The sequence below is a fragment of the Bicyclus anynana genome, chromosome 24 (assembly GCF_947172395.1).
Source record: "Bicyclus anynana chromosome 24, ilBicAnyn1.1, whole genome shotgun sequence".
Taxonomy (NCBI): Eukaryota; Metazoa; Arthropoda; class Insecta; order Lepidoptera; family Nymphalidae; genus Bicyclus; species Bicyclus anynana.
Window position 1 is genome coordinate 2,171,520 of NC_069106.1, and position 12,650 is coordinate 2,184,169.

The following is a 12,650-nucleotide window of genomic DNA, read 5'->3' on the forward strand; positions in this document are numbered from 1 at the left end:
TTTTACGTTATATATTATATTATTTCTGAAATGTTTATTGTATGCACATTCGTTTAAACTAATGTAATGTAGCATAAATATTAATTGTAATATTAAAAAAATAATTGATAGCTTATTATTTTAAGCGTAACTCATTAGCTTGTTAATATATTGATAATGGTATGGTGGTAAATTTGTATTTGATTATAAAAATTAAAAAGTAGGCGTCAGCGTGAAACGAAACAACTAATGGAGTTTTTTTTTACTGGGTTTATGGTTATAGCTTTGAGCTCTAGCTTTTTTGAACTAACAACCCATCCAACATTGCTAAAAATTGCAAGAATTAAAATACTAAAATATTAGGATGTTCTCTAGGTAAAAAAACACCTTAAAATACTAAGGATGAATTTGGTCCTTATAAAAATTAATTTGATTATTTTTAATTTTCATCTTTGTCTCTGTTTATTTGTCATTTTTCAATCTTGAATCTATGGTCCCAGTTTGAAATATCTATTAATAATCTGTGGTTTGAAACTTTGAATTTTGAAAATGGTGGTCGTTAGCGTTATCTTGTTGATGTGATTGCTGTTAGAGTTTGCGATATTATATTAGCAATAAACCTTAAATCTACGGTTACGTTCGAGTGAAGTGTTTTACAATTACAAATGCATTGAGTGTTAGCTCATTAAGATGGCTTCCGTTCCACGGGCTGTAACGATGTACAAGAAGCAAACAATTACGATATTACGTTTATTACACAGATCGCAGCCCATGATAACGAAAATATCGCATTTAATATTCGAAGAGAATGGTATGGAGAAACCTACACAGAACTTATTTTACAATATATCTTATTATTTGTTGTTTTTGATCGATCCTCAAGTTCACGCATCGCTTACATGGCCATTGTACGATACGAAAGTTGAAAAGGCGTTTAGAAGTCAATTATCTGCATTTATAAGTGATTACGCCGCTAAAGGAGTCCTAACCGATGTGCGGTCGTCGTATTTGGTCCATCCAAATTGTTTTAAAATATCTGTGTTGATTCACCAACTGTCAGTATTAGCATTGAAGCGAATGCTCCTTGAAAAAATCAAAAACTCTGAAAAACAGGTTCTATTCAATGAAATAACAGATAAATATAATAAAAGAAGCGACAATGAAAGCTTTCTCGAACACATGAGCAATTTAGACTATGAAAATAAAGTATTTGTTAAGTTATCAGAATTTCTGTGTAAGAAACAACGCAATGAGAAAATAGCTGCAATGTTATGTATGAAAATAACTAAATGTGAGGCAAAGTTGAAGAGTTTAAACGCTCAGGGGTATATAGATAAATTAGTCAATGGTTTTTTATCAAAACACAATTTGGACGATATGTTAAAAAGTGAGATATTGAAAATTAAAAATGTTAAAGAACCGGCACCAATATTTGATGAACGGTTACAAGAAGTTGATAAACAGCTGGACGTTATCGAACATGGGTGGGACAGTAAAGTGTTGCTGTTGTTAGATAAATGTAGAAGTATGCGTCAGTTGTCAGAAGAGATAATAAAGAGGCACACTGGTCAAGTTCAGAAGAGTTGTTATATGCTAGAGTACGATCCAATAAATGATGTTATTTGTACAGATGATCTTCAGACTCAGGTTTGATTTTCTTTTAAAATCTTATTAAACTATGATGATATACAGTTATGAGCCGTGATAGCCCAGTGAATATAACCTCTGCCTCTGATTCCGGAGGGTGTTAGTTTGAATCAGGTCCAGGGAATGCAACTTCCACTTTTCAGTTGTGTGCAATTTAAGAAATTAAGTATCACGTGTCTCAAATGGCGAAGGAAAAACATCGTTAGGAAACCTGAATACCTTAGAATTTTCTTAATTTTCTGTATTTGTAAAGTCTGCAAATCTGCATTGGGCCAGCGTGGTGGACTATTGGTCTAAGCCCTCTCATTCTGAGAGGAGACTCGAGCACAGCAGTGAGCTGAATATGGGTTGATGATGGTATTATAAAATACAATTTATTAATTAATAATAATAATAATTATTCTCAACAGGTGAACACAGATCAGAAATATGTTTTGAAAAATTTAATAATCAACGGAAGACTGAATTTACCAAATTTAATACGTGCATATCTAATAAGTGTATGTTTTATATTGAAAAATAATACATTCGGAGATGAGATATATGAGTTTAACAATCACATAGGAGCCAGAGTGCAGGAGTATGATGAAGTATTGTCAGCTATGAAAGCACTGGTGGAAAAAGTTCGTGATGCTGAAAAGAAATTGCAGGTACAGTTCCTTTCATTTAGGATGGTGTGACTGACTTGTTTCACTTTTGAAAGTTTTCCGTGATTTACGATAATAGCATGTATTATGAACGTCATACAAGCTACTGTCACCATACCCATTCTATCTGAAAAACATTTTAATATGTTTATTTGTGTGTAGCGGTAAAAAAGTTAAGAGGCAGTTTCAAAGTGGAGCTAGTGACAGAAAAATTCAGGATTTTATTTTCCTTTTAACCTTTTAGGGTTACCTTGGTATGGATGCATCCCAACCTTTAACCCTACACACAGCATTTACAAGTGTGTGACTCCACTCAAGGTCATTCCCTGCCATTCTAGGGTCTTATTTTGGTTACAGTTTGATTTGTTAATTAAGTTGTCCTGACAAATATTGTAAATCATAACCTTTGTTTGACATTGGTTTTCTCATATTTCTTTAAATCCATATTATATCTCCAATATTATATCTTATGCCAAGTTCTTTTTCTTTCAGCCTACACCTTCCTACGACATCCAATCAGTGTCTCTAGAAGAAGATTTGGTAATACCTCCTTTACCAGATCTGTTTGGCATCAAAATGAATCAAAACCAATATCACATAAATTTTGATACTTTCACACCGTTGCATCTTTCCAAACATCGATTCAACCTACATAAACGAGATGTAGTGTTCACTAAACCACAACCTAGATCTATGCTAACGTACCATGCTCCGAAAGATGATTTCCTAAAAACACTCATGGCATCTAGAGCTAGTACGTATGATCAAGCAAATATGAGTCATATGTCCAACTTTTCTATGATATCAAATATTAAAGCAAACGAAACTATCGCTGAATGCTCATCCGGTTTCACCAAGCAACAAATAACAAGACTTTTGTCAACTAACAAAAAAAGTAGTCACAAAAAGCTTAAAAAACAGGACAGTCACAATGAAGTGAGTTTTAAAAGATGTGGCTTGTTCAAAGAATCTTTACTTTCAAATGACAGTCATGGCTTAGTAAGAAGTTATTCATCACCAAACTTGTTGGAAAACAGAGAAAGCAGAATACCTATTTCGAAAATACGCCAACGGAAATTATCTATCATGCAAGAAGATAGCCCATTAGATGTATCTGGTGTAACAAGCTTAGATAACTTCAATACGCCCCCTGGATCAAATAAATTTGGAAATTCCAGAAATACCCTCAGTTATGCAAAAATCAGCGATGAAGTCAAAAACAGACTGGACGTTATTCAAAATGAATTTGAAAGTGCCATTTCACCTATTTTGGAACAAGAAACTCACTTTTCTAATGCTGCAATGCAAGAATCTCGTTTACCTAAACCAATAACAAAAGGAGTACCAATAATTACTCTTACGACTACACAAAAACAAGAATCTTACTTTTCTAAAACACTCAAGGATAGAGAATTACAAGAATCTCATTCATTGAATACTATAACAAAAGATTTGTCAAGGATCAGCATATCCCCTGTTAATTTGCAAGAATCTCATTCGAAGACTGTAACGCCTAAGACGAACAGTGCACTCATAAAAAAGACTAGTTCTTTAGAGAAAATCATAAATCGTTTTAAACAGATACGTTCAAATACATTACATAAAGATGAGGATATACAAACTATAGATGAAGAAAAAGAAAATTTCAATACAAACAACGCTTTTCCTGCGAACAGGAATTTATTACCTGACCTTTTGAGCCCTAATGTTAATTGTTTAAGGTCTAATAGTGATGTGAGTTATGTTGATGCAGTAGATTTTGATATGGACGATGTGGTGCACAGAATTCCTAGGGTCAGTTTGGGTACTATGCTGGGCGTAGATCATACTTTTCTAGATCAATTTGATTTGATAGACTGATACTTTTGTAATGTGTAAATAATATATCTTCTGTATGTAATGGAAACCCCTATTGTTTTGCATTTTGTTTTATTATAAAAACCATAAATGCATAACCTTCATTTGACATTCAAAACCGTGTAACTAAAATTTTCTCTAGAAAAAAAATAGTTTAATTGCAAACTATCGTATTTGTGTGAAATTCCATTTTTCCTTTTAACTTTTTTTACTTTCGGTCGAAACATAGCTTGATTCTTTTTTTTTATTCTTTACAAGTTAGCCTTTGATTCTTTCGATAAATTTCATGAATATTGTTGTTTTTTTCATTCTAGATATAACTATAAGATACAATTTCATTTTTCAGGATTACTTGAAATCTTTTTCGGAAAACGAAAATGGATTTTTCGTGTTCTCTACTTTCTAGGTCTTATCTAGGTCTATTGTCCTAATTAAATTATTTAAAATCTGAACACTCGTTTTGCTGATTTCTACAGTTTCTAGTTTGTGTTGTATAATTTAATATTAGATTATCAATTTTATGCAGTTGTCTGGTTATATTTTAGATTTAAAAAGCGAATTTTAATATACTAAAAATGTAATCTTTTTTGTACAATTTTTCACTTACGTAGTTTTGCATGCGAAATAATTATCGCAATATTTATAAATATAAATGATATTATGTTCGTTTGTCTATACATTTAATTTCCAACCCAGTTATCAATTTTTTAGACTTTGTGCTACCGTCGCCCCCTCTAATGTCGTACCCCACTCCCCTGTACCTTGCGCGGCCGAGGATTCGGTTATGTAGTTCGCCTATATTCGGTATCCCTCAGACCAATTATTGTATAGGACCTGCCTCGCTAAACGTTACTTTTCTGTCAAAGTATATGATCAACGATCTAATGCGATTATAAAAACTGTCTCTATAGAATCGATGTTAAATAGCAGTAATCGTGTTCGTCGGTTAAAGAGCTCCGTAAAAATACCTTTTTGTGTAATTGAATTGTGTAAAAAACGGGAAAAAACTTCTAGTTTAGAATAAGATATATACCAAATCTAAGCTCGTTTTCCTCAGAAAATGACAGACAATTTTGTTCGTGACTATAAGTGCGATACAGGTCCTTCTATAATTGGTCTGAGCGGTATCCCAATGAGTTCATATATTTTGGGATACCTGTGTAATATATAAGTCTAAATATTAATCAAATTAATACTATATAGGTTATGTAGGGGTATGTATAAATAAATTTAAAAGCTTTGTACATATAATTTGTTTTTATTTATTTAAGATAATATGATAATTTATAATACAAAACAAAGGAAATAAATCAAGTAATCTATATTATTTTGTACCTCAACAATTAAATATAAATTTTATTCAAAATTCACTCACAAATAACGTCGCTTTCTATTAGTATAAGATTTTTCTTAAATGAGTCAGTAGATCCAGAGATTACCCCCTACAATCTTATAAATTTCATCTCTGTAATATTAAGTATAGACTAGTCAGTAACTAGAATGAGACGATCATTATAATTAGATCCAAGTCTTGGTGTTTATGGGATATACACCTTAACATAATGGGGATAAAGTTATAACGCTATGCCATAAAATTTAGCGGTAAAGTGTAAATATATTTAAAAAAATGACAAATATTGGTAAGTGTATAAACTTAAATGCCAATGTAAAACTAAACGTCCGAGATAAGTACTTTCATGAAATATACAAAACTCTCATTAGATACGTATCCGCTTCCGAGTTATTTATCTACTTAAAGCAAAAGATTTTCAGGAAATAGCAAAACTTGTAACTGATCTTACATCTTTAAACCGTAATTTTAGGATCGCCCTCTTCTAGTTTGACCATTTTCTCTGATATCTCCCATAGCTTCCTAGCTCGACCCATGTCACTCGCAGAACTAGATAAAGAACTTTCCTGACAGTCCGAAAAATATTTCCCGTTCACCTTCGACAGTTTATCGTCTACTGCCAACATGATAGAAGTCTGGCAACCTTGGAAAGGGGTTTTGAAGAAACAGAAGATGATCAGAGCTAGACCCCAGCTCAAAGGTGCTGGGACGTTCCTCCAAATACCACTGTCAATCATGCCTGGATGCAGACAATTTGCAGTCACTCCAGTACCTTCTAAACGCCTAGCTAATTCCCTTGTAAATAAGATGTTCGCTTCTTTAGACATGTAGTACAAATACCCTGGTAAAGTTGTCAAGGGATTTGGGTTATCCAGGTCCATTGACGCGAAACGGTATAACGAAGATGCTACGATTACTATTCTTGATGGAGAGTTCTTCTTCAATAGATCTATTAAAAGATGGGTTAGCAAGAATGGGCCGTAGTGATTGGTAGCCATTGTCAATTCGATTCCGTCTTCAGATTTCTCCTTTCTGAAGGTCTCAGCATATCCCGCGTTGTGGATCAATACGTCTAAAGTCTTCTCCGTATTGTTGATGTCTTCAGCAAAAGATCGGATTGATGCGAATGAGCTTAGATCCAGCTTTTTGACAACAACGTTAGGGTTGTTTGTCGATTTGATGATGTCATCTGTAATGGAGATTGGTAAAATGTTAATTAATTAGCTAAATTCTTCGTTAAAATCAAATAAGTCACCATACACTATGACCCTATAATAAGGGTAGGAACATTGGCTGTACGACGAAATGTTCAGATTCTATAAAACCGCGAAGGTCTCAGATGGCGTTCAGTTTACTTAAGTTCATATTCTGGATGTGTTTTTAATGATTATTAAACATATTATTATGAAATACATAGTTTCATAGCCGATTAACGTTGGAGTCCCAAGGTGCTGGAATAGCGACCCCGCACTAGAAAACCCAGTGTTGGTCCCACCAGGTGGACTGGCGACGAACGAGTCGCAGGGATTCACTGGATGCAGGCGGCTGAGGATCGTGATGTTTGGAAATCGCTACCAAAGGCCTATAAGGCTATGTCCTGCAGTAAATGTCCATCAACTGATAAGATGATGATGATGATGATGATGATGATGATGATGATGACTATGATGATAATGATGATGACTTGAGAGTTTTTATAAATTTGAACTTCTCGCATTCCCGAGAAAATAGTCTTTATAGAGGAACGGACCTATGTGATATATCATCATTATCAACCCGGCTCACTGCTGAGCTCGAGTCTCCTCTAATAATAAGAGGGGTTAGGCCATTTATTCACCACGCTGGCCCAATGCGTATAGGCAGACTTCACACACGCAGAGAATTAGGAAAATTTTCTGGTATGCAGGTTTCCTCACGATGTTTTTCTTTCACCGGTTGAGACACGTTATATTTAAGATGGAGGTGCATGCCCCGGACCAAATTCGAACTTACACCCTCCGGAATCGGAGGCAGATATATCAAAGCCGAAAAAACCTTTACCTTTCACTTTCTCAGCCTTGTCCAAACTACGGCAAGCCATGATAACTTTAGCGCCTCTTTTGGCCAGTTCTTTGGCGGTTTCCTTCCCAATGCCACTGGTACAGCCGGTGACGATGACAGTTTTCCCATCCATCCTGGTCTTCTCCCGATATCTGCCACACGTCAGCTTAGCGTAGAGTCGTATAGCAAAGAACAGCGCGAGCACACCGAATATGGATAGTAGACCGATGAGTAGAACTGTTGGTAGCACCCAGATGAGGTAGTTTGCTTTCCATGACTCTGCTACTATCATGTCTGTAATAGAAGAAGTTTGAGTAAATTTTTTTACGCACTCTTGACTTGGGGGTAGGGGCGTAGATTCTGCCGTATCAGCCGTATCAATGATACGGGGCCCCCGGTCTAAAAGGACCCCTTATGTGTAACAACTTATTTTTTTTTTTTAATTGTTTGAGTAGGCGCCGATAGCTCCCTGCGGAACCACTACGGCGTCACCGGGAGGGTTGGGCGAGCGCAGAAGCATCGCCTGATGTGACCCGAAGGCTGAAAGAAAGATAGAGGACGGAACGGCTCTCTAAGGGCGTCTCCTATGAGACTCGGACCTCGGCTTAGAGGGCCATTCTGGAGGAGGTAACCGTGACCTGAGCCCTTATGACACCCACATAAAGTTCAAGAGTTAGTGGAGAAGTCTCACATAAATCATAGCGAAGCTTGACCGGGTCCGCTAGTTTTAAATATGATCAATATTCCACAAATTAGTTAATCCACAAAAACTACTAAAACTAATCGCGATCTGCATGATGTTATGCACATCATGCAGATCGCGATCAACACACGATCAGTTTTATCGGATGTCAAGGTATGTGGACTTATTGGATGGTTCGACGGCCTCCGTGGCGCAGTGATATGCGCGGTGGATTTACAAGACGGAGGTCCTGGATTCGATCCCCGGCTGGGCAGATTGATATTTTCTTAATTTGTCCAGGTCTGGCTGGTTTCAGCCGTGGCTAGTTACCACCCTACCGGCAAAGACGTACCGCCAAGCGATTTAGCGTTCCGGTACGATGCCGTTTAGAAACCGAAAGGGGTGTGGATTTTCATCCTCCTCCTAACAAGTTAGCCCGCTTCCATCTTAGACTGCATCATCACTTACCATCAGGTGAGATTGTAGTCAAGGGCTAACTTGTAAAGAATAAAAAGAAATGGTAAGTGGCTAGCTTATATGAGGAGATCCACCGCAGAAGAACCAAAGTCACTGATATAACTCAACAAGTCGCGAAGCTGAAGTGGCAATGGGCAGGCCACATAGTTCGAAGAGCCGATGGACGTTGGGGTCCCAAGGTGCTGGAATGGCGACCCCGCACCGGAAAGGGCAGTGTTGGTCGACCCCTCACTAGGTGGGCCGAGGACGTCAAGCGGGTTGCAGGGAGCCGCTGGATGCTGGCGGCTCGAGACCGTTTTGTTTGAAAGTCCATGCAAGAGACCTATGTCCAGCAGTGGACATCCATCGGCTGTTAATGAAGCGTGGCTAGCATAAGCAAAGACTTTTTTTAATAATAACATCATTGAATACTTGGACCTTGCTCACGAGATTACCGCCATGTGGAATGTTGAGTCAACTATTATTGTTCCGATGGTTGTTTCAGTCAATGGTCTTATAGCGAAAAGCTTCGACCAACACCTTAAGAAGCTTTCGCTTAACTGTTGGATCAAGAGTCGGATACAAAAGGCAGTGATTCTTGAGACGGCGCGTATTGTGAGGAGGTTCCTCACTCTGGAGCCCTGACCTCCGGTTGCTTGGGCACTCAAATATCCCGCAGCGGGAGGGTGAATTTTTTTTATAAATTTTTAATAATGTTTTGTATTTTATACTTATATTGTTAAAAATTTAAAAAAAAGAAGTAATAAATAAATGAGAGACCAAAACATCATTGAGCATAAGTAAGTAGTAGGTATTAGGTATAACGTATGTAGATTCGAGTAAGTATGGTACAGTACGACCTACTTTAAAAGAAATTCGATCCATTGTTTAAATACATACTTAATATTGAGTAATTGTTAATTAGAACTTCATTAGTCCGCTTTTTTATGTTACCTACTTTAGAAGTTTGTCACTTCTGAGTGTAAGCCAATTAGCTTACTCTACTAGATATACAGAGTATCCCGTAATTAATGGATAAAAATTTTAATAAAAAAAATTCAACCGACTTCCAACTCAAAAACTAACTTTAACTAAAAAGCAAAAAATAACATCTTACCTATGTGCTACCTTCTGATCAGTTTGAAGCCGGTGCCAAGCCAGTGATGTTTTAATTAAATACGTTTAAACTACAAAATTTCTGTGGTTATTCCAGAAACAGCTTTAATTAAAACACGACACTGACTTGGCACCGCCTTCAAACTGATCAGAAGGTAGCACATAGGTAAGATGTTATTTTTTGCTTTTTAGTTAAAGTTAGTTTTTGAGTTGGAAGTCGGTTGAATTTTTTTTATTAAAATTTTTATTTTTTTATTTTTAGTGTTAGCATACCCACTGCGTGTGTACAGTCACAACCTATCTAAGTAGAAAGTTCTTATCAATACAAAATTATCAAGTCCAAACACAAGGTAGTTACTGTGAGCCGTCGAGGAGTTCTCTTCACTGTGCTTCGTCATCATCACCAGACCCTTAATACAGTCGCAATCCATCTAGGTGGAAAGTTCTCATCAATACAAATTTATCAAGTCCAAACACAAGGTAGCTACTGTGAACCGTCGAGGAGTTCTCTTCACTGTCCCTCGTCTTCATCACCAGACCCTTAATACAGTCACAACCCATATAGGTGGAAAGTACTCATCAATACAAATTAATCAAGCCCAAACAAAAGGTGACTGCTGTAAATCCTTGACGAGTTCCATCGTCTGTGTTTCGGCTCCATCATCAGACCAACTCCAAACCTTCATAAAGTTGTAGTGGTTTAAAATACCTTATGGAAACACTAACAAACGTACTAGCCCGTTCTACAACTTTCGAAAGTTCCCCTCAATTTCTCCAGGATGCCATCATCAGATCCTGACATAAAAAACATGGGACCACCCTGGAAGTAAACCCTACAAAACAAAAAAAGAATTTTCAAAATCGGTCCATAATTGACGGAATTATCGCTGGACATACATAAAAAAAAAAAAAAAAACATACATACAGCCGAACGTAGAACCTCCTCCTTTTTGGAAGTCGGTTAAAAAAGCAAATATTAGATACACCACCTAATAATCCAAAAGTAATTTGATTACTTTTGAAAAATCCTTAGGGTGACCAAGTTATATTTTCTTTCGGATTTTTAATTTTTTTACCGGTTTTTTCAATGCTGTAGCTGCAATTAAGATTTAAAAGATCATATTTTTAACCGACTTCCAAAAAGGAGGAGGTTCTACGTTCGGCTGTATGTATGTTTTTTTTTTTTTTTTTTTTTTTTTATGTATGTCCAGCGATAATTCCGCCATTTGTAGACCGATTTTGAAAATTCTTTTTTTGTTTTGAAGGGTTTGATTCCAGGGTGGTCCCATTTTTTTCATGTCAGGATCTGATGATGGCATCTTGGAGAAATCGAGGGGAACTTTCAAAAATCGTAGGGACGGCTAGTGCGTTTGTTAGTGTTTCCATAAGGTATTTTAAACCGCTACAATTTTATGAAGGTCTGGAGTTGGTCTGATGATGGAGCCGAAACACAGACGATGGAACTCGTCAACGATTTACAGCAGGTACCTTTTGTTTGGGCTTGATTTATTTGTATTAATGAGAACTTTCCACCTAGATGGGTTGTGACTGTATTAAGGGTCTGATGATGAAGACGAAGGACAGTTAAGAGAACTCCTCAACGGTTCACAGTAGCTACCTTGTGTTTGGATTTGATAAATTTGTATTGATGAGAACATTCCACCTAGATGGATTGTGACTGTATTAGGGGTCTGGTGATGAAGACGAAGGATAGTTAAGGGGACTCCTCGACGGTTCACAGTAGCTACCTTGAGTTTTTACTTGATAATTTTTATATTGATGAGAACTTTGCTGCCATATGGATTCGGACTGCATAGGGGGTCTGGTGATGAAAACGGAGGACAGTCACCTTTCACGTTTTTCTGAATATTCATATTACGAGTGGATAGAGGGGGAGTGAAATTTTGTATATGAGTTAAGGTAGTATTTTTAAATTTGGGATTGTAGGACTTAGATACTTATCATAAGAAACGTTTCAACTAATTGCTTATTAATTTTTGTTCACACTCAGTAGGTGTGCTAACACTAAAAATTAAAAAATAAAAATTTTAATAAAAAAAATTCAACCGACTTCCAACTCAAAAATAACCTAAACTAAAAAGCAAAAAATAACATCTTACCTATGTGCTACCTTCTGATCAGTTTGAAGGCGGTGCCAACCCAGTGTCATGTTTTAATTAAAGCCGTTTCTGAAAGAACCACAGAAATTTTGTAATTTAAACGGCTTAAATTAAAACATCACTGGCTTGGCACCGCCTTCAAACTGATCAGAAGGTAGCACATAGGTAAGATGTTATTTTTTGCTTTTTAGTTTAGGTTATTTTTGAGTTGGAAGTCGGTTGAATTTTTTTATTAAAATTTTTATTGTACAACATTACAGATTAAATTATCAATGTATTATGATACTATTTTAATGTTAAAAATAATGTTTTATTTGTTTTGTAGAAGAAAGTTTGTATGCAATAATCATTTTACTTTCATTAAGATGAATTAAAAAAAACTGTCCTGTAAAAAAACATTAATTACGGGACACTCTGTATAATTAAACCAAAACCACTATATACCAAGTCGGCATTTGTGACATGTAACTACGAAACCACAGGAATATTTAATGTTCTGTATACGGAACCCTAACTACGCGTTGGTTAATCGAAGATAATGAGTTCCAAAGAATAGTGCTGTAAAACAACTAATAAAGTTAAATTATTTTTCAGTGAAAATAATATAATTATATTTACTAGATCTACAATAACTTTATCATAGAATATATTAATTAAAACTAAGAATTACACAGTATATTAAATTTAAATTTATAATAAATAAAATAATTATAACAAATTCACACCATCTAATTGTTCACCCAGAGGCAAGGTAC

The 12,650-nt window shown here is 35.8% G+C and overlaps 2 protein-coding genes across 7 annotated transcripts in view; one reads left to right on the forward strand and one right to left on the reverse strand.

Moving 5' to 3' along the window:
- The first annotated feature begins 503 nt into the window (after window positions 1-503).
- LOC112043988 (uncharacterized) lies at window positions 504-5,029 on the forward strand. The gene is made up of 3 exons (XM_024079691.2): window positions 504-1,626; window positions 2,037-2,276; window positions 2,766-5,029. The coding sequence occupies exons 1-3, from the start codon at window positions 670-672 to the stop codon at window positions 4,131-4,133; spliced, it is 2,565 nt and encodes an 854-aa protein (XP_023935459.2). The 5' UTR covers window positions 504-669; the 3' UTR covers window positions 4,134-5,029.
- Window positions 5,030-5,377: 348 nt separating this feature from the next.
- The window catches only part of LOC112043980 (retinol dehydrogenase 14), a 36,055-nt gene continuing 28,782 nt past the window's right edge, over window positions 5,378-12,650 (reverse strand). For 4 of the 6 annotated variants that reach the window (XM_052888991.1, XM_052888992.1, XM_052888990.1 and 1 more), the window contains 2 exons: window positions 7,522-7,815; window positions 5,521-6,670 (listed from right to left, as the gene is read on the reverse strand). In XM_052888991.1, coding sequence (XP_052744951.1) covers window positions 5,937-6,670; window positions 7,522-7,815 — 1,028 coding nt within the window. In that variant the 3' untranslated portion in view covers window positions 5,521-5,936. Of the gene's footprint in view, window positions 6,671-7,521; window positions 7,816-12,650 lie in introns of all 6 variants that reach the window. The other 2 variants (XM_052888993.1, XM_024079689.2) reach the window with 1 other exon arrangement.